Source organism: Corvus cornix, chromosome Z, assembly GCF_000738735.6.
Source record: "Corvus cornix cornix isolate S_Up_H32 chromosome Z, ASM73873v5, whole genome shotgun sequence".
Classification (NCBI taxonomy): domain Eukaryota; kingdom Metazoa; phylum Chordata; class Aves; order Passeriformes; family Corvidae; genus Corvus; species Corvus cornix.
In genome coordinates, this window is record NC_046357.1 from 66,655,218 (window position 1) to 66,676,053 (window position 20,836).

The 20,836-nt window shown below is 45.8% G+C and overlaps 1 protein-coding gene and 1 pseudogene across 1 annotated transcript in view; both read right to left on the reverse strand.

Moving 5' to 3' along the window:
* Positions 1–4,617, reverse strand: part of LOC104693213 (M-phase inducer phosphatase 2-like) — a 5,353-nt gene extending 736 nt beyond the window's left edge. The window contains exons 1-14 of the mRNA XM_039567588.1: positions 4,197–4,617; positions 3,837–3,963; positions 3,205–3,470; positions 2,853–2,889; positions 2,616–2,713; positions 2,437–2,541; positions 2,058–2,156; positions 1,678–1,851; positions 1,461–1,556; positions 1,079–1,141; positions 877–975; positions 425–558; positions 225–336; positions 3–44 (exon numbers count right to left, since the gene is read on the reverse strand). Coding sequence (XP_039423522.1) covers positions 3–44; positions 225–336; positions 425–558; positions 877–975; positions 1,079–1,141; positions 1,461–1,556; positions 1,678–1,851; positions 2,058–2,156; positions 2,437–2,541; positions 2,616–2,713; positions 2,853–2,889; positions 3,205–3,408 — 1,263 coding nt within the window. The 5' untranslated portion in view covers positions 3,409–3,470; positions 3,837–3,963; positions 4,197–4,617. The remainder of the gene's footprint in view (positions 1–2; positions 45–224; positions 337–424; positions 559–876; positions 976–1,078; positions 1,142–1,460; positions 1,557–1,677; positions 1,852–2,057; positions 2,157–2,436; positions 2,542–2,615; positions 2,714–2,852; positions 2,890–3,204; positions 3,471–3,836; positions 3,964–4,196) is intronic.
* LOC104693182 overlaps positions 1–20,836 on the reverse strand; it is a 51,131-nt pseudogene that overhangs the window by 14,482 nt on the left and 15,813 nt on the right.

Sequence of the window (20,836 nt, forward strand, 5' to 3'; positions counted from 1 at the left end):
GCGGCGTGCCGCATGGGCCGATAGTCCCGGGGCTCGCAGTGGCTCTGCAAGGCACGGCTCCGTCAGCCCCCGCAGCACAGCAGCCCCCGGCCCTGGAGATCCCCCCGTGGCGGCGAGGATGCTCAGAGCCACAGCTGCCCCTCCCCACCGCCGTGTGCCCCCGCCACTTCTTCCCTCTCGGCACCGACCGCCTGCCACCGAGGGGACACGGGGACGGCACTCACCGGGAACTGAAAGAAGAACTCCCGGTAGCCGCCCTTCAGCACGTACAGCTCGGGGTAGTGCAGCTGGGGGTACTCGTGGCAGCAGCGATCCCTCTCCCGCAGGAACTTGCACCTGTGCCACGGACAAAACGCACGGCATCACCCCCGTGCCGGGATCCGGGGCTGGCAGAGCCCAGCCTGCCCCCCGGGCCATCACTCACATTTTGGGCCCCCGCTCAACAGAGAACTCGCAGTGGAAGATGACGATCACCCTCTTGCTGGCGTCCAGGGGCACGATGGGCTGCTCCAGCAGCAATTCCTCCACGTCCCGCTGCAGCGGCAGGTTGACAGCGCCCTGCGGAGGCAGAGAAGGCGCCTTTTCCCCCTCAGTGTCCCATTTCATTCTCTGCAGCGACTCAAGTACGCTGCCCCCAAGCCTCCCCCACCAGCACCGTCACCCGCGGCACTGGGACACCGTCACCCTCCTCCTTGCAGCTGCGAATCAACCTTCAGGGGGTAGCTCGGCACTGCACAGGGGCTGCTCCACCCCACCGGCGGCTCAGTGCCCTCCGGGGGGGCTGCTCGACCCTCGCCGTGGGCTCAGCACCTCTGAGGGTGCCTGGCTTCGGACACCGCCCTTCCTCCCGGCCCCAGGGCCACGAGGGCTTCTGACCTTGACGTGGCCCCCCTCGTACTCGTAGGGATAGCGGCAGTCCGCGACGATGCTGCTCTCGATGCAGCTGCTGAAGTGCCCCGTCAGCACCGCCGCCAGCTGCGGGGGGAGCGCGTCACCAAAGGGGGGGACACACGGGGGACAGGGGGAGAGCGGGCAGGCAGCCCCTCGGGGGGGCCGGGAGGGGCTGCAGCCCCCTTACCGTCTCAGGGGAGATGTACTTCAGGCCCGGGTCCTTGCCCTCCACCGTCGGCAGGAGGTGAGGCTGGAACAGACAGGCTCTGGGCTCAGCCCCATTCCAAGGACACCTCCCAGGCCTGCAACCTGTCCCCCCAGCCCAGAAGCCCCCGAGCGGCCAGCTGTGCACCCGCGGGAGGGGAAGGGCCACATAGACGGAGCTGTGCCACACGGATGGACCAGAGGAGCGGTCATGGGGCTCTTCATCCACTGCAGGGATGCTGCAGGCTGGCAAGCAAGGGCCACCAGCTCGCTTTGGGCTCTCACAGCGCTGCGGGGCTCCAGCCATGCTCCCCGTTCAGAATGATGGGGGCACCCCCACACCTGCCCCATCCTCGTGGCCCTACCTTGGAGAAGTCCCCGATGAGCTCCTGGTCATCGTTGGCCAGCAGGTTCTCGATCTCCTCAAGCCGGGCGGACCGGGAAGGCTCCAGCCACGCTCCCTGCCGAGGCACCACCCAGAGACACCCCCAGATGTCAGCAGCGGCTCTGCCAGAGCCGGGCCGGGGCCCAGGCCCGCCAGGGACAGGCTGGGTCTCACCCCACACCATCCCCAGCACCCACCGGCTCCACCGACGCCTCCTGGCCAGGGCTGCCGGCCACCCTCCTCTGCCGCTTGGCCTCGACAGGGCTGTCGCTGTCCGATAGCTGTCCCCGCTTCAGGACGGGCCTGGGGACACTGCCCGGCTCCGAGGGCGAGCGGGACAGCTGCCGGCACTGGCTGCGCTTCCCCGGACGCTGTGGGGAGAGCCCCGCTGCTGCCTGGCGCTCTGGCAAGCCCCAGCACCAGCAGGGCAGCGGCCAAGGCTCCCACTCCCGTGACCAAGACAAGCCCACAGTCTCTGGGCTGCTGCTGCTCACCAACCAGCGGCCCCAGGCCCCCCAGTGGAGACCCCAAGAGGGGATTGTGGGGCTCTATCCGCTTCCCAAAGGCTCCCACGTACCAGCTTTGCCTCCTCCTTCCTCATCACTGGCGTGGTCACCAGGTTCTCCTTCTCCTGGGGCACGGTGGCATCGCTCTGCCAGGGCAGCAGCTGGGGAGACTTGGGGCACAGGCAGAGAGGAGATCGTGAAAGGGGCACAAGTCCTGCCAGCTGCTTCCCACCCGCAGGCAGGCACGGATCCCATACGCGAGCTCCATCCACCTCCCGGTGCCTTCCAGCTTTGCAGACGCACGGGGTGTCCCCGTGACCCCCGGCCCGGCCATCTCCCACCTCCGCAGCTCTCCAGGCCACGCGGGGAGCTTGGAGCGGCAGCTCCCATGCGTGCAGCCCCGGCATCACCCATCGCTGCTGCCCTCCCGAGCCCTCCAGCCTCTCTCACCAGCAGCTCTGATGCGGCCCAGGGACTCTTGGCAAGGGGCTCCCTCCTGGCGGCCCCGTGGCTCCACTGGCCCGGCCTCTGCAGCTTCTTGGCGACAAAGCCCTCCTGCAGCAGGGGGGACACGGCGTCAGCACCCCTCTGTCCCCTCCCTGCCCCCCAGCTCTCGCTGCCCCCCTCACCTCATCCTCGGGCTCCCTCCGGCGCCGCCGCGCTCTGTCCTGCGCTCCTGCAGCTGCGAGATGTCCTTCAGGACACGGCTGCCATCCCGCTGCCACGGCTGTGGGACAGCCAGCGGTGAGAGGTGCGCACCAGCCCTGCCCCCTCTCCTGCCTCCATCCTCCTCGTCCCGGCTCGCCCAGGGAATCGGCAGGATCCTGCCTCGCTCTGCTCAGCCCTGCACAGCCTCCAGCACTCACCGGCAACGAGTGCATCCTCTGCCGAAGGAGCTTCCTGCTGCAAGAGCCGGCAGAGGAAAGGATCAAATGACAGCAGGTGGCCTGGGCCGCTGAGTCCCACCTCTCTGCCATTGTCACCTCTGTCCCCCACATCCTCAGGGTGGGGTGAGACCTCCCCGGGGCTGTCACAGCTCCCCAAAGGGACCTGGGGCAAAACCACCTCCAGGCTCTGAGGAAACACCAACGGCCTGAGTGGGACCCCAGCAGGGGGAACGGGGACAGCCTGGCTTTTGGCTGTGGGACAGGGACAGCCTGGGCACGGGGACAGCCCGGCATTCATGTCCTGCGGCAGGGACAGACCCCCTCCACTTACTCTTTGAGAGCTCTCCCGAACGCCGGAATCGTTTTCTGGAGGCTGTGGAGAGAGCAGAGATGGGGTCAGTGGCGGTGGCCCAGCTTGCCACCCCCCAGGCACAGACTGGGGCTCACAGCTGGATGCACAGCCCCCAGCAAGGCTGAGACCGGGCCCTGCTGCGCGGGGGAGGGACAGGGGGTGTCCCCGGGAGGACACGGGCATGGGGCCGCTCACTTCCTGTGCGGCCGCGGGCTTCTGCTGCGTGGGGAAGTCTGGCTCCAGTCCTGCGGGAACAAGGCACTGGGCTAGTAGCCCCGCTGCGGGGATCGGCCTCCTTCCCCCAGCCCTGGGCACTTCGGGGCCGGGCACGGAGTCCCCCACCAGGCGGGTGCCAACGGCCCTGCGAGCACCGCTCCCCATGGAATGTCGCGTGTCCCCCGGAGCAGGCTGTCACCGCAGCGGTTCCCGGCTGAGCCCCGGGGAGCGCAGCTCTAGGCTCCCGCCCATCCCTCCCCACGAGCTCCCCCGCCTCGAGCCCCTCGCCAGCCCCTCGGCCAAGCCCTCCCGCCACATCCCTGTCCCCTTCAAACACCCTCTGCAGGACCCCAGGCCCGGGCAGCGCCTGGGGACGGAGCAGCCCCATCCCTCACCTCACCCGGGGACTGGCAAGAGACCGAGTCGCGGCGACAGTCCGAGGCCACCGGCTGCGGGGACAGCGTGTGCCACAGCCGCGGCAGGGGCAGCCCGCCGTGGCCCCGCTTCGGGGTGTCCCGGTGCCTGCGGGCGGTCAGGACGGGGCAGTGTCAGCGCCCCGCTTGGCCCTCGCCCCTTCTTGCCCTGCCGGGCCGGGGGCAGGAGCTGCAGCAGGGGATCCCCAAAGCGTCCCAGCCCCCTTTGGCACGGCCCCGCCGCCGAGCCCCGCGCGGAGCAGCCGTGTCACGTCGGGGCAGTCCCGCGTGCGGCGGCGGCCAAAGCCACTCCCAGCCGCTGCCCCTCGGCCACCCCCTCACCTGGCGGAGCCCGCCGGGTCACCCTTGTCCAGCGGCGTGAGAGGGGCTGTGCCGGGCGAGGGCAGCGGGGAGATGGCCGCCAGCCCGGGCAGCCCGCGGCCGCCGCACAGTGACATGGCCCGGGCAGGGACCGAGCGAGCGAGCGACGATCGAGCTCCGGCAGGAGAGCGGCGCCAGGGGACAGGGGACAGGTGGCAAGAGATGATAGGAAGTCAGAAGGGCAAAGAGATAACAGGTGAGAGGTGATAAGAAGGGCCAAGAGGCGATAAGATGCGCTACGTGGCGATAAGAGGGGACGAGAGGTGACAGGTGACACCCGGCCCGCTCCCGTTTACAGTAACAGCAATAACAATAACAGCGGCGCCCGCAGCCAATGGCAAACCGCAGCCGGCACGAGGCGACGCCCCCAGCCAATGAGAGGTGGCGCTAGGCGCGAGGGGACGCCACCGGCCAATGAGAGCTGCGGAGGGCGCGTGGGGGCGGAGCCTCAGCCGAAGGGGCGGTTTATGGTCAAAGGGGAGGGGCCACACCAGGAAAGGGGCGTGGCCAACGAAGGAAAGGGGCGTGGCCAGACCTGGTCACTGCAGGGGACACTCGGTCACCCCTGACGGCCCTCGTGTGTCACCTGCAGGGTAAAAAAGCCATGACCTAACTGTTATTAAAAAGAAACAACTCTTGAATGTCCTCAAAAAAAAAAGTAATTTATTGAACATGAGGAAATTCAGAAATTATTACAGAAATGAAAAGATTTAAAATTTAGAAATTTAGAAATCCCGGGCACGGAGATAAAAGACCTTTGAGCCGTACCGGCTATGAACCCTAGGCCAGCAATCTAACAGCACTCTGTTGGCTTTAGCCATTCCAAAGGCAGGAATATTTATTACGGTCTCTAGGGTGAGACTTGGACCGAGAATTACAGCGCCGGCTCTCACCTGCGCCCAGTCCAAGGAGAAAGGACACTCCCTCTGGAGGAGTTCGATTTTTCTAAGCTTTGTTCCCTCCCAGATCCACCCACAGTCCAGCCCACAGTGCAACCCACGAGGCTTCACTTGACTGGGTCCGGTGGTTGATGAGGTAATGCTCTGTATGCAATGGCTCGGGGTTACTCGGGCTCAGTCCTTGGGGTGATGGTCAGAATGGCAGGAAAAGTCCCTCATTTGCATTCATGGTTGCCGTGGTGTGGGGTTACAGTCCCTCAGAGGGGGTATAAAAATAGTCTGGGAGTTGTTAATATCAACACTTAACCGCTGCAGCTTCTGGAAGGGAGACACAACAAGGTTCTGAACTTTTCCATGAAACATTAGAACATTAACTAATTTAATAACAAGTGGTTTATAGAAACATCCCACTTAGATCTATCACTGATAACCTTCGATATAATTATTGTAACTATTACTTGAGGGGTGTAAACAATCAGTAGTGTTAAAAGCCATCACTGAGACAGGCAACCTATTTGTAACAAAGAACTTTGAATTTAACACTAACCAACCACCTTTAAGAAACCAGAATATGTACTTAATTATTTTATTAATTTATCATTTGAATCCTCAACAACTCACCATGCAAAAGCCAACCAAGTCTACTTTATGCATGACCTAACAGCACCCTGAGAACCAGGCCATGGCACTGAGTGCCACGTCCAGTGTTGAGAAAGCAGGGTTGAAATCCTGGAGGTTGGGTTTTTATTGGTGGAGTTTCTGGTTTCTAAAGGCACCTGTGAACAGCCTACTCTGTTCACCTGCTGAACACTTTTATTTCTGTACCAGCCTTAAAAGAAACAAAATCAGTTCGTTGCCACTTGTGCTTAAGGGCACTTGATTTCTCTGCTCTTCAAACGTGCCCTCGACATGGTGTTAATGTCCTGGTGTTGATGTCCTCAGTGGTTCCAACCTGCCTCAGTGTCATAGGTTAGCAAGCATAGTCCCGGAGGTGATGTCCTTGCAAAGGGATGCTTACTATTTCATCTATGACCTGATAGAACCTATCAGCTGGCCAGTTTGAATATGGACAATTCTCTAAGCCACTTAAAGTTGTGACCACCTCTGTGATCCACACTTAAGAATAGGCAAACCTCCCCCCCCAAGCTCTCTCTTGTTTCCGGAGTTGGGTCAGGTGGCTGCGGGGCCCGTGCAGGGGCCAGTGGGCCCAGCCCAGGCCCTGCTCGGGCCAGGCCACATCTCCAGGATGACCCCCCCAGCAGGGCTGTGGGCAGCCAGAGCGGCTCAGAACCACCCCCCCCCCCCACACCCCACTGCGGCCAAGATTTCAGCAAAGCGGCACCTCTGTCCAGCAGAGGTCAGGTGACCAACAGCGATAAGGAACATTCCAGCTGCAAGGCCAAGGTGAGATTAACCCTTTTATTGCTGTGAAGAGCTAAAAACCCTAGGGAAGAGAGAGAGGAGATGCTTAAAGCTGAAATTCTGTTGTGAAGCTATGATACATCAGAGTATCCCATTGTAATTCCATGAATTCCATATGGGGGGTGGAGTGTTCAACTCGTAAGCAAAAGCACCTGCGCTGAGATAGGCAGATGCTGACGCAGCTGTAATTTCATGAGAATTTTGGACAGGGGGAGATGGACCAGATGAGGACTTTTGCTCCAACTGGGAAAGGAGAAAACCTCAGTCCCTAGAGATGAACCTGATGAGGAATTTTGCTCCAAATGGAAAAGGAGAAAACCTCAGTTCCTAGAGGTGCTCCCAGAGATAGTCCTAACAATGAAGATGAGGAAGACCCTTTGCTCCCAGGGAAGGAGAAGGGCCTCTGTTTTTATTTCTGAACGGCTCAACCTTAAAATTGTACCCCAAAAAACTTCAAGAGTGGACCCTCGAAAGCAGTTGCGGGAAAAGGTGCAAGTTGGGGGAAGGGACTCACATGCGAGCAGAGAACCAACCCAGGTGGCTGTCTCATGATAATGTTGTCATAGCATGAGCACAAAGAGACTTCTCTTTCTAAATGGACTAAACAAGGTTATTATGGCAGTGGTAAACAGACTGAACATCTTAAGGGTTGTCTTTTTACATTGTCAGTGGGAGAAAGGAGGAAGGTGGGGGGAAGAGGAGAGTTCTGAAGGTGGTATAACTTTCTTTCTTCTTTTAGGTCTGTTAAATAAACGCCTTTAAATTCTTTCAAGTTTGGTGCCTGCTTTGCATTTCTCCTAATTCCTATCTCACAGAAGATAAACAGTAATGAGTATTTTGGACCAAACCACCACAACTGGGAAGAGGTACCCTGATTAAAAACCCCTACTGGTGAGAAAGACAGTCAATCAGTCAACAACTTTTATTGACTAAACACTGGCATGGGTTTGGCCCTGAAGCACTCGCCCAGCTTGTCCTGCAGGTCTCGAAGTGGTAGAGCCAGAAGAACGCAGCACAGTTAGAGGATATTTAGCAGCAGTGGCTTGTGATATGGTTTGCTGAAAAGTAATCAGATACATCAAAACACTTAATGGCACAAAAAATTCCCATTAAAATAGCTCTAGGTGAGACGTAGTTTAGAAAGAAACATATGCAATCCAGCAAACTGAAATACACTTATCAAAAAGGGAAAAATAAATGGTCATTTATCAGAAAGGGTAATTTCCTTTCTTATCTGTAATACACTTTTCCGAATATAACGTGCTAAACTTCCAGTTAACTAATTATCTTGAGGTTTTATCACTTCAATCTTACTTCAAGGTTGGCTTGTTTCAGTTTTTTACCATACTGCTCACAATTTCCCCCTGTAGTGCTAATTTAATCATGCCAACTTTACTTTTGAAGCTTAGTATTTGCTATGAGGCAGTCTCTGAAAGGTCTTTGAAAAGAAAAGGTTTGCAATTTTATCAAGAATTAATTTTCTGCCCATAAAACTAGCCACCTTAGTGTAACAAACAGTTGCTTTTAATCAAGGTAAACTCTCTCCCCTCTCAAATTAACTCAAGAGAAATACTTGACTTCCACTTAGGTTTTTATTTGCAGAAAGGGTATACAGAATATATCTCTAGGGCTGTCACACCTACTACATTTTTAGAAATCAGTGTTTGTTACACTAGTTCAGGTGCATTCCTTGTCACACTAGTCACAAAATCTCAATCCAGAAATTGTTCTTAATGAAGTAATTACCACACTGAATCTCTAATCTCCTACGAACATACAGTTTAAGTATTACTTTCTCTTAATAGCCCAAATTCTTGAAAGCTATGTGCAGTGTGCCACAGGGCTGTGAGTCATGGCAGGAAATGGGGGCCTTTTCTGCTTTTGGTACTGCCATGCAGTGGTTGGGAGGTTGGGAGGAGACAGAGCCAGGACAGGTGACCCCAACTGACCAAAGGGATATTCCAGACCCTGTGGCACCATGCTCAGTTTATAAAGGAGGGAATGAAGGAGGAATGTTTGGAGTGATTTGAGTTTTGTCTTCCCAAGTAACCATTATGTGTGATGGGGCCCTGCTCTCCTGGAATGGCTGAACACCTGCCTGCCCATGGGAAGCAGTGAATGAATTCCTTGTTTTGCTTTGTTTGTGTGCACAGCCTTTGCTTTCCCTATTAAACTGTCTTCTTCTCAACACATGAGTTTTCCAGCTCTCACCCTTCCAATTCTCTCCCTGATCTTTCTGGTGGGGGAGTGAGTGAGTGGCTGCATGGGGCTTGGCTGCTGGCTGGGGTTAAACATCTCCTCACCAGTGCCTTCTACACATAGACAGTAAGTACTGTTTGCTATTTTCAACAGGCCTCAAGTCTGAGCTTTGTCTAATACCTCTTCACAAGGTAATTTTTCTTCAAACTATTACCAGATGTGTTGTAATAAAAATACTATAAGAAGCATAACCTGATTTACCTGAGTGACCGGATGATGTTTCTCAACAATGACTGAACTCATGGGTGGAGCAACTCCCATCACTGCTAAACTCCCAGAAGCTCTGGATCTTTGTCCCGTATCAGCTCGGCCTGTGATTCAAGCAGTGATTGTTCTTCCTGCTTTCTGTTGTGCAGATGTTATTACTTTTGCCATGGGCTATAAATAAATCAAGTATTAATTGGTAAAAAATTCTAAACATAATAATTACAATGCTCTAGGATTTCTGCTCAGTTTTATCTGCCACATGCCTAAATGGAACTTGTGATGATGCAGGTAATCCAGTTACATTACACAGGACTGAATTTGCTCCACCTGGCTGCAGCCAGGATGACTCAATTTTTTTCGACTCCTAAGAATGAGACAGCATTTCAAGCAAATGACTTCTGTCCTGAGGGAAGTAAGACTAATTTGACAAAAATCAAGCAGCATGGATAGTTTAGCTTTGCTCACCAACTGCATGCTTGAGTGACAGCTGAAGGTACTTCTGCCACTGTGGAAATCCTTTCTAGCAATGACAGAACAGAAAATAAAAAAGCTCCCATGTGTACAATAATGCATCTTTCTCTGACAGCTGATAGCAACTTGTATCAAGTGCTAGAAAAGGAGGGCAGTTTAGCACTAAGCATAGAAAAGGGAATGACAGAAATTTCAAACAGCAGTACAACAAGACAAAGCACTGTCCATAACAAAAGGTTATCAAGTCAAACACTGATTGTTCCTGTTGCACTATAGCTAAGTGTACATGCACTCTCCTATTCCTCATTTTGCCATACTGCCCTACCTACAAAGAATTTAAAACTGCTCCTAGCATAAATGGGTTTATGTGACATAAATGAGCACTTGCAAGCTAGTGTCTTTGTACTGCCATGTAAACTCTATGGCAGTGCCCTCAACTACATACCTGTGTTGCTCTGAGAAATGCACAAATAACAATACCCAAACTAGTATTTGTTATGAATATGCCTTAAAAGAAGAAAAAAAGTTAATTTTAGCGCGTTACCAGTTTTTGAGTTGATGTCACACCAGATCCTGCTGTGCTACTGATGATTCCTGGAGAATCAGCATCTAGCCTGGTCTCAGGAGTGCTTCCATGAGCCAGGTGGCTAGAAAACTGAAATGAAACCAGAGTTTACAAAGAATGAGTACTACTTTCTAAAAAATACAATTTTACTCCTTAGACAGTCAGTTTTTTGACTATCCCAATTACCCTTTTAATTGTAATGTCTTTGCAGATATCTTACCTCTAGTGTTACTGTTAATTGTCTAATTTAAAATTACTTGTCTAAAAATAGTAGAAATTGTGTGAATAACATTTGTCACTCTTAGAATTAAAAATCAGGAGAGAGGCATGCACATCATCTCTGTTTTAACCTACTCTCCAACATGATACTGTTCTACAGTGGCAAGGTTTTCAGGATGGCTCCAGGGCAGCTCCAGAACAATCATGCCACTAGATGATGATCTGGCTAAGTTGATATGATAGGACAATAAGGTGAGTTCCCTCAATGTCTATATGTGTTACCCCCCCTAAAAAAGAAGTTTTAAGTCAAGCCAGCTTTTCATCTTTTCAGAGTACATTAAATTCAGAGGTTTTTTTAAAAAAAAACCTCTTAACAGCTTTTTTCCAGAGAGAACCTTAGAGAGCAAATGATGTTTATTGTAGTGACCTTGTCTTCATTAGTTTAATGCATTTTCACTAAAATAAAAAAAAAGCTTAATGAAAGTACAGCAAGCCACAGCAGCTGTGTCCCAGTCACCTCATTTTCACAGTGCAGTCTGAACACACCTGCAGGTTTCCTTTTAGACTTGGACTTTCTTCAAAAAAGCCCAAACCAGGGAGTTTCTTTTTTGTCACTAGCAAATACAATTCTGTTCCAGCTACATGCTTACCATGCCTTCCATCTGAAGAGAAGCTGCTGGTGGAGGTGGTGGTGAGGGCGGATTATACTGTGAAGGAGGTGGCCTTCCTGCATCAGTGGGAGCATTATCATTTCTCCTGCTTCCTGCATCTACTATTAGAAACAAAAAGTAATGGGATCAGCACATAATCTAGCTAACCCTAAGGAGTGGGGATATGGGGGAAGATACATTACAATAAAAATTTTAGTATTTCTTTGGGATTTTGTAGAATAGAATAAAAAAGATCAGGCTGTTCTTTATAGAGGTAGGTAGGTAGGTAGGTAGGTAGGCAGATATAAACAAACATTCCTGTATTTTACCCATCGTTTGAGGTGCTTGTAAATGCTTTTCAAGGGGCTTGTTTCTCAGTTATGTCTCAACATCCCCGTGGCACATGTCACCTACTTGTAGTGCAAAGAACTGAGGTTCTTCCTACTGCTTGCCAGAACTAAAACCAGTGTGCAGGAGGTGCTCTTATCCTAAGACCCAGTTTAGATAGTGTCTTGGGGTGACTTTGTGATGTGTATCCCATATTGCTGCCCTATACCCAGAAATTAATTCTTGTGCTTTTCTATGCCTTTAAACTGAGCCTGAGAGGGGGAAGGAAAACTGAGCAAAACTTTCTCAAAGCAGTTTGCAGCTTGTTCAAGGTCACACAGAGATAGATTTTTTTCAGCTGCGGCAGGAGCGAGGAGCACCCGCTTGCTGCTTCCAGTCAGCTTTTGGCCAGTTGTTCAGTTTCTTTTTCTCCGAGAGAGACTGAGAGTTGGACTTTGCTTTTCTTTCCCTGGAATTTCGATTTTCTCCCTTTTCTACTGGACTCTTCAACCTCAGAGCACATCTGGAGGACTTTCCACCGGGCACAGAGGGCCTGGCCTGGCCAAGCCCCAGCTCTGAGACCAAAGGGAGGACTCCAACACTTTCCCAGGTTTTATTCTCCACAGTGACAGATTTTATTATTTAGCATTATTATCCTTTTCCCGTGTGTTTGGTAAATAAATAGTTTTATCTCCTTCACTTTCCTTCGAGGAAAATTTATTTTTCCCAAACCTGGTGTGGGGAGGGGTGGCTGTGCCTTCTCTCAGAGGACATATTTCTAAATTTGGCCAAACCGGTACAAAGAGGAAAACACAAAGGTCATACTGGACTTCTCTGAGAGCACAAGATCTTTAAGGGGGCTTACTGGTAGTAAAATAAAATGTTACACATTAGCAGCAGCATCTCATCCCCATATATAACTGCTGGACAGTGGCCTCATCCTGGCTGGGACAATCTACAGGCACCCTATAGCTCTCATGTCCCTACGAGGGTAGGCTGGGTAAGCTTAAGCTTGAACAAAATCCATCTGGGATACTTTTATCTTAAAATGCAGACACTGGGGATGCCAGATCTGCAGACATAAGCCCAGTCTCTTTTCCAAGCAGTTCCAGCCTTTTCCTTTTAGAATACAGACTTTATTAAAGGAAGAAGAGAGAGGTATTCTTATTTACTCTCCTATTTCTGAAGCAGCTGATGCCAGCAGGAGTTCCAGGATGAGAGAAATTTGCTCATTCCAGGGACTAGAGTGACACTGTGTGGTAGTCGTGTTTGGTTTTTTTTCATTCTTAGCTGAAATACGGAGGAAAAATAAAAGGAATGTGCTTCAAATCTGTGCAATACTTGTAGATGTCAAGAGTAAAAGAATGCCAAAATATACATTTCTTACATATCTATGTATGTACACACACATTAAGCTTAAGCACAGACAGGACCAATACACAGTTATAGACTAGTCAGATCTGATCTATGCTACTGAAGAAAAACAGTGTTAGGATTTTTATAAGCAAAAAGTTATGAATTTTTTGGCTTCAGTGTTCTTCTAAATACATAAAAAGGTTAAAATAATCTTGATATATTATTAATTAAAAAGAAAGTCAGCAAATTAGGCAGATAACATTTACACCATCAACACTGACACTAAATATTATGAAGCCATTAAGGCTGTGATACATGCACACTACTAATAAATGCAGTATAATGATATACGATATGTATGTTATCTGTATATTGTGTGTATATTAATTGTACGTTAAAATAACCTAATAATAAATTTGTAAAGGGGTGAAATTCTGCTTTTATATACAATGACAGTAGGTGGCACTGCAGTGTTCATATAAATTTATAATTGCTGACTGATTCTGGCACATGAAGTTTTGATACCCACAGATTAAAAGACTAGAAACAAATCACAATCATCTTCTCTGATGTTTGCAGTCTTCTGATGTCCTGATCACTGTTCTACCTGATCAAGAACGCAGATCGACGGTTGTTCAACCATATTAAATAATTATGTAACTAACTTCATTAAAACCACATCTGGCTGTAGCAAGAAAAAGATAGTAAGCCTAGGGCAGGGGAGAACGTGGTACAAGAGGTGGTGGAAGATGATGACCTGCTTAGGACTGAAACACAGTCTGTGAGATGTTATGAAGCCTGATTAAAACAGCATGATAGCAGATACACAAATAAATAAGTTATGGGTAGCCTAACATCCAGCACAGCAAAATCTTTAGGTCTTGCTCTGGTCTAGAGTATCAGTTCCAGCTTCTTGGTAAAAATCAAGCAAAATCTTTGATCCATGAAACTCAGGGGTTGGTCACAACTGTTCTAGAGCTCAGTTTTCTTCATTTCCTTACTATTTACCCTCATTTTTATAGGTCTACAGAAACAATGCTTTCACATGAATCAGTTACCCTTCATTATCAGGGAGACCTGTTGTCTGTTGCATGTTTTTTGAAAACAATAAACAAACAAATAAAGGATAAAGCTTCAAGATAGAATAGTTCTTAATTAGTACAAAAGTACTAATTAGTGAAAAAAAAGTACCTGGGAAATGCCCTGTAATTTTATTCCCAAACTCAGTATCTTAAAGAAATCATTCATTCTTAACAGTCTACAAATACTGATCCTATGTTTTTACTAGCACACAGCTACTACACTTACCTGATGTCATATTAATTTCCTAAGGAACTACACAAATACCACTTATGTTTAACAGGCTTCGACAGCTGCTCAGGTAAGTATCCTCTTCCATTTTCTTCAGGTTACTATTTCCTCTTCCGAGCTACATTTTTTGGTGAAGAATTTTTCTAAAGTAGTTCAGAAACTTCTGTGTAAGACTGTTAAATTTAACAACTGAAGTTACTTGTCTAAGGCTATTAACCACGGCTGCCAGTACAGCTGGTTGTTGAGCCACATGCATAGCTGTGACACTCCTGCTAGCACAGCTATTTTCTCTTTAACGTAGGTTGCTGCACCAGCACGATTATGTTCCCACTGCTACAGATTGTCTCACTCTGAGGGGGTGATTTCATTACATCATTAAGCATGTGCAGCTCTTCCCTGTGTAGCTACAGGTTTTACGAGTATGCTGCTGCTAAAAATAGACTGGTGTTTCCTGTTCTGGCACAGAGTTACAACTAAATACAGAACATGAGAGATTTGCTTGCCCTTTTTACATTCAAAAGCAAGATTAAAAAAGAAGGGAGAGCTGGGTAAAGATGATTCATTGCACACTGAGATTCCAGAGCATAAAGGAATTTTCAGGATTTTGTCCTCACTGCTCCATAACCTGGTGTTTTAAGAAGTTTGCCACCTTTGACTTCTCGTTCTGCCTTCAGCTGCAGGTTACTACTCTCTCAGCAATGTGGGATGAAGAGAACACATTCCTACTTTTAGCTACAGCAGTACGAAGTTCAGCATCAGAGTATTTCTCAACATATTCAACAGGACATTTTAAAGCAATAAAAGTTTAATAAACTCTGAATTGCCACAGATTCTCAAATGAAAAAAAAAGAGAAAAGAAACTCCATTAAAACAAACAAAAAATCCCAAACAAATCCAACAAAAATGCACACACACAACCAGATTAAAGCTGCTATTCATACTAACCAGGATCTGGCCTACTGTCCTTGCTTTGAAACATGGACATTGCTTCCAGATTCAAAGCACTACACCACGCATAAAGGCTTTCTTCATGGTGTCTTCATAGTGATCTCTTTCACTGTGCAGTCGCAGAATCTCAGCTTTCCTCTGTTCCAAAGCAGCAGTTAGCTACGAAACAGAATGAGGAAACAGCTCTCTCTTACTTCTGAATGCAAACTACATATTCATCAATTAACTTTAAAAATTATTTACTGTATTTACAAAGGTATTTTCACTTAAAAATCTCTGCTTCACTGGAGATGAAAAGCTCACTGCAGTTTCTCTGTAATACAGCACAATATTAGTACTAGAACATATCAAGGACAAGACTGTATTCAAAACCCTACCTAAGCAGAAATGTATCTTGCAAGCTTTTGTCTTTTAGAAGTTGGCATCTGGGCACAACTGCAGAAACATGGGCTCATTCAACAGAAGAGCGAGTGTTCTCAGACAATTTAAATATAGGGTAAATTTTCATCACCAATCTCTCTTCTCTAGATACTGTAAAAAACTAAAAATGCTGAGAAAAGAACAGAGCAAGTTGCTACTTATGGTTTTTGTGCTGTTAAGACACATTTGGTAAGCCTGTTCTTAAAGTTCAAGGTTTAATTTCTTGCTGAAATACAAAACTCTTAAAAGTTGTATTTTAAAACTGTTACTTAGCATGTACCAATGCACACGTTGACAATCTCATCTTAAGATCTAAAAATTCTTTAAGAAGCTTAATTGGCAAGCTGAAGAAAAATCAAACTTAATTTCAGCCTTTAACAGAGTAGCTATTACAGAAAAAAAAAAATTGTACTCATCATGACCATTCGTAATAAGAATGGTCTTCTATTCCCACTGTCTTCTTTATTAAGACCTCAAAATGCATAGCCCATATTAACAGGAAGCTGTTAGAAAACTAATGGTGTTCCCACCGGTAGGCAAACAGAGATTTGCCTCGTTTGAAGAAAGTCCAGTTTATTTCATCTGTGCATGCAGATAGGCAACATTTTATATCAGATGCAGGGAAACAAAGTCACATCTGAAAACATAACAGAGATCTTAGATCCATTCAGATCTTCTTGCATACTTGGGAGCTCTGTTCTGCTGGAAAATACTCATGTTTGTTAGGTTTTCTGAGAAAGAGATACTTTGGAGGGACAGGATTGGGAGTGAAGGAGCAAAAGAAGGGAAAAAATTGATTTTACCTCTGCAATTTTGGCTTCATAATCATTGGTCAGCTGAACACACACATCTTCTGCCCTTAACTGACAGGCTCTTGCTACTTTGTCTTTCCATCTTACTTCACTAGCAGAGCGCCATGCTGCCCACACTTTCTTCATCAAAGCTGTCCGGAAATGTCTGTCGCTAGGCTATTTGCATACTCCTTAGGAAGTAAATACAACCATATCACACAAAAGTTCAGGGATGATAAAATCTCAGTACTCCAGTGTGGATGATTGTCTTACAGCTTATTACACAGACCACAGTAGGAACTCCTTAACTGAGTTACAGGTCCTGCAGTGAAGTGTTACACAAGCAGTGTCAGCAGCTCAGTGCTGCCTCTGCACACGTGCCATGGCACATTCCTGACCCCAACACAAGAAACTGTGTTTGTGAACTCCTAGGCTGCACACAACAGTGGTCTTACTGTTGGTTTAATGACACTCAAACAACAACCTCATGCATGCAGTGTAAGCAGGCATGTGTGAAGCCATTTGATGGGTATGTGCACATTTGGATTCACTGCAGGAATCATAAAAAATATGCAGTCACAAAGATTGCAGATAGTTAGCATAAAACACCTTTTGAATAAATTTACACTTCAGGATTGTTTAAAAACTACTTTGAAACAACTCTACTATTCTACTCTATTTCAATACAGTCAGCAGACAATGGTTTTTTTTCCCCATTCCAGAGAGTATTCTGACAGCAAGGTTCGTTTTAGAGCTGATCTTTCCAAACTGTTATTTGACACTGTCAAACACATCAAAATAGAAACACCGTAATTTCTTCAAACTGTAACAGGAACTGCAGCAGCTCTGACTCTTTTGAGTTCAGAGTTTCATTTTCATTGCATTCTTATTTTGTGCACATACTCTTGTTTGGTTTTAACATGCTGAATCCGCCACATCGTAAACGTTCTCATCAACTCTACTCGCTCCTTTTGCTTCTCTAATGCTTGGGTCAAGTTAGTAATTACCTGCAAAAATATTAACACTATTTCAATAGCTATGATCATTGTAAGGTCAAATAGAATGTACTTTATGTCTCAATTATTTTTCACTTGAAGCACTTGCTTTTAATGGATGCTTTCTACTGAAACTTCCCCTTACTCTAATCAAGTAAGAAACAATCAGAGTTCAAACCAGAAGTAAAATTCTTGTGGCTTCAACACTCAGATTGTGGCACTTCCATCGTGTAGTTTTAGAAGTTCAGCTGAATTGCTATTTCCTCCTACATTTGCTGGTTTCTGAGCTACTTTCTCATAATTAAATGTTACTGTAGCATAACATCAGAAAATTATTTCAAAGAAAATTTTTAAAAATCAGAAACATTTATATTAGAAGATTTTTCACTTGTCGGAGCAGAATAAACAAGCCAAGTAGTTGCTACAAACTAGAAAAATCTTATTAAGAATTGTTACTCTCTTTAGAAGTTCTCATGAAAGATATTATATAGGCTTATAGCAACTAAAACATTTGAGAGGCAAGATGTCCTACTGGACAGAGACTGCAACTGGGGGCTTTTACCAGCAATCTCTAAATTTAATGAGTACACATAAAGCTGAGGTTCCCCAATTAAAAATTAAGGCAGATATGATGCAAATTTGGTACACCAAATCTGAATATTTCTCTATATTTCTGCCTAACTTCTTAAGCTAGACTCTGCCATCAGTTACACATGAACAACTCCAATGGTCAACAGCGACCTATCATGGGACTTTGGGGAATAATGTAAAGTTACTTTAACTACTGCATAAAGATTGTTGAGAACAACATTTTATGATAATACATGCTAACATATGTTAACATTATATTGCATTTGTTACAAGTAGTAATCATTGAACATACATTAATGAAATGAATGATACCTAAAATTAAAACAGAAAGCAAATTAAATAGATATATTAATTACTTTCATTGAAAAAGTGTCATATACTAACATAAAAGTCAATTTTCGATGCTGCGTACATGCTGACACACACCAGAAGCCTTAGCCTAGGTCTGTTTTTGTTAATTAGGATATTTTTGCAAATAAAAAGCATTTGAGATTTACAATGTGAAATAAGAATTTATAATACTTGTAATGTTTGTGATGCTGATGGACTTTGGTTTATATCCATATCAGGATACAGCAGTTTTGACCACTATGGAGTGATATATGGAAGCATGGAAGCACTGCCACCTTCCATTCAGGTGGTAGCAATAGTAATTTTCTATTCAAATGATTTTTTTCTTAGAAACAGAACTACAAAATTGGCTGAAGAAATAATTTCTTTGGCAGCAGAAAAAAAATTAGAGCTTTCAAGATATCATTGAGAATTATGGCACATTAAATACAACTGACATACAATGATAGCCAACAGAATTAGATGTTAGAAATGTATATGCTGAAATAGCCATGTACATAGGTACTAGTTACATTGTACAAGACTAATCCTGTTCATGTAATGTTACAACATTTATATTTGCTTGGTCTGTAAGATTAGTCTGTTTTCCAAATGGACACAGAACATCATCTCCATTCATATTTTAACTCCCGCAATGTATGTTTTTTGAAAATGTCAGTAGGAATTACAAATTCAAACTCCATTAAATGTTCTCAAGTACTAGGTTAAATGTTCAGGGTAGCAGTAAGAAGACTCAATTATGTTATGTGATTGCAAAACTGCCAAGATTTTATATCCACTTTCACAGTACTAGTTAATTTTGAAGTTGTTTACATCGTTGATAGCAGGAAAGTGTAAATCAGAGACTCCAAATGTCCAATCTTCAGAATATGTATAAATGTAGAATTCCTAAGAATCCTAAAATAGAGGCTCTTCAACACTTAGGAGACTGCTGCCCATTTAAAATTGAGGAAAACCGATCTAATAATTGAAAATTTAGAGGCTTTTAAAGTGTAGGAGCTAATAGACTCACCTAAGCCCGTGTGATCTTCATGAAATAAATAAGAAACGAGTAGATTCTAGATTTAAGAAGCAAACAATGCAAAGTATGCACATATAATGTGCATTCATTTTTAGTACAGACAACCCTTTTAGCAACAACGATTATTTTTCTGCTATACAGTGTGAATGTATTATTTACTTCTCTATGTTACTTGCTTCAAAAATATTTTGTTCAAAGAGATGGTCCAGAAAATTTAGTGTGGATATTTTAAACAGAGTATGAAAACAGAGTACCTCATCTTTCCTGCTAACAGAGATTTCACAAGTATGAAGTAACTCCTTCAGGTTTTCCATCTCATTCTGCAATTGTTTCACATGTGCGGCATGTTTCTCTTTCTCTTGTCTCATTTGAAGCTCGTGATGTTGAATCAAATTAAGTTTCCAATTTTTCAGTTCAGTCAGAATATTTGTCTGAGAAGTTGAAAGGATGACAGTAACGCAATTAGTTTAAATGATTCCCTCCTCCCTATTACTTTAATCTTAAAACACTCAGCAATTAAGGAGACGCAAATATTTACAGTGATACCTTCATTACATAAGCTGTTTACAGCTATAAATATTACCAGACACACTGAAGTATTGAATCATGATATCAGAACATCCCTAATGGAGACAGTTATTCCGAAGTTTTTGAAACAATATATTCTATGCTATATATGTTTATGCGCAATATGCAACAACAACAAGAAATACCATTCTCCCAGCAATCACACTGCAATTTCTCCTGCACTCACTCTACAATACAATGATATCTATGAATGATTTTTAAGGATTCCATACAATAGAAATACCTTAAGACTTCCACTCCAGAGATCAAGTATATTTTCTACTTGAGTGAGTTTTTCCTCTGGTGAAGTTAATTCAGTCACTGAGGTTTTGCTGACTTCTCTTGGACCATGTATGGACCCTTGTGAAGAACTTGCTTCTGAAAGAGCAGGCTGTTCCATATGGGCCTGCTTCATTGATGTTGAGACTAAAAATGAAACAAGACAATAAGGACTGACACTCTGGAAAGGCTAACTGGTCCGCATTCTGGATGGAAGTCAGAAGCCAGGCAGTGGTGAAAAGGAAATATATATTTATGACATCAGAAACCTCCTTTCACCACATAAGAAAAGCAACCCAATTCAAATACACGCTTCCTGGACACAAATATATTTAAACTGACGATCCTATTGTAACATTAGTAAATTCAAAAGTGCCGCTCCTGTAAAATACAGTATCTTAATATAAGTTAATTTGAAAGAAAATGATCACAGCAAGCACCAAAAATACAGACAGAAACAACACCTCTAAGTACAGGGCTCTTGACAATTAATATCTCAGGTCAAAAATATACTAACTTTTGCCTTTTTCCTTAATGAGTCTGTAAATGCCTGAGGTCTGTGGCGTTGCCTAGCAAATTAAAAAAAAAAAGGAGCCTGTGGATATATATCCATGTTAAATGTACCTGCATCCATTTTTCTTAAAGCCTTCAATTTGTTCATCTAATTAGACCTTAAGCAATTTGAGAAAGGAATTATCTACCATGAACTTATATAGTGCCTTACACAGTAAGTCCTCACTTTGAAGAGTTGTGGCTAGCTACCACTACAAATTAAAGTTAATCCCTGCCCAAAAGCTAATAGGCATACATTTGAGCTGAAAATAAAGTTAATATTTAAGTAAACTTGGGAAATAAAATATTGGTTTATATTTAGTTATTCCTTACAGAAAATTTATTTGAGTCGACAACTGAATAAAAAAAAAAGTAAAGAAGAGGTATTAGTAGATTCCTG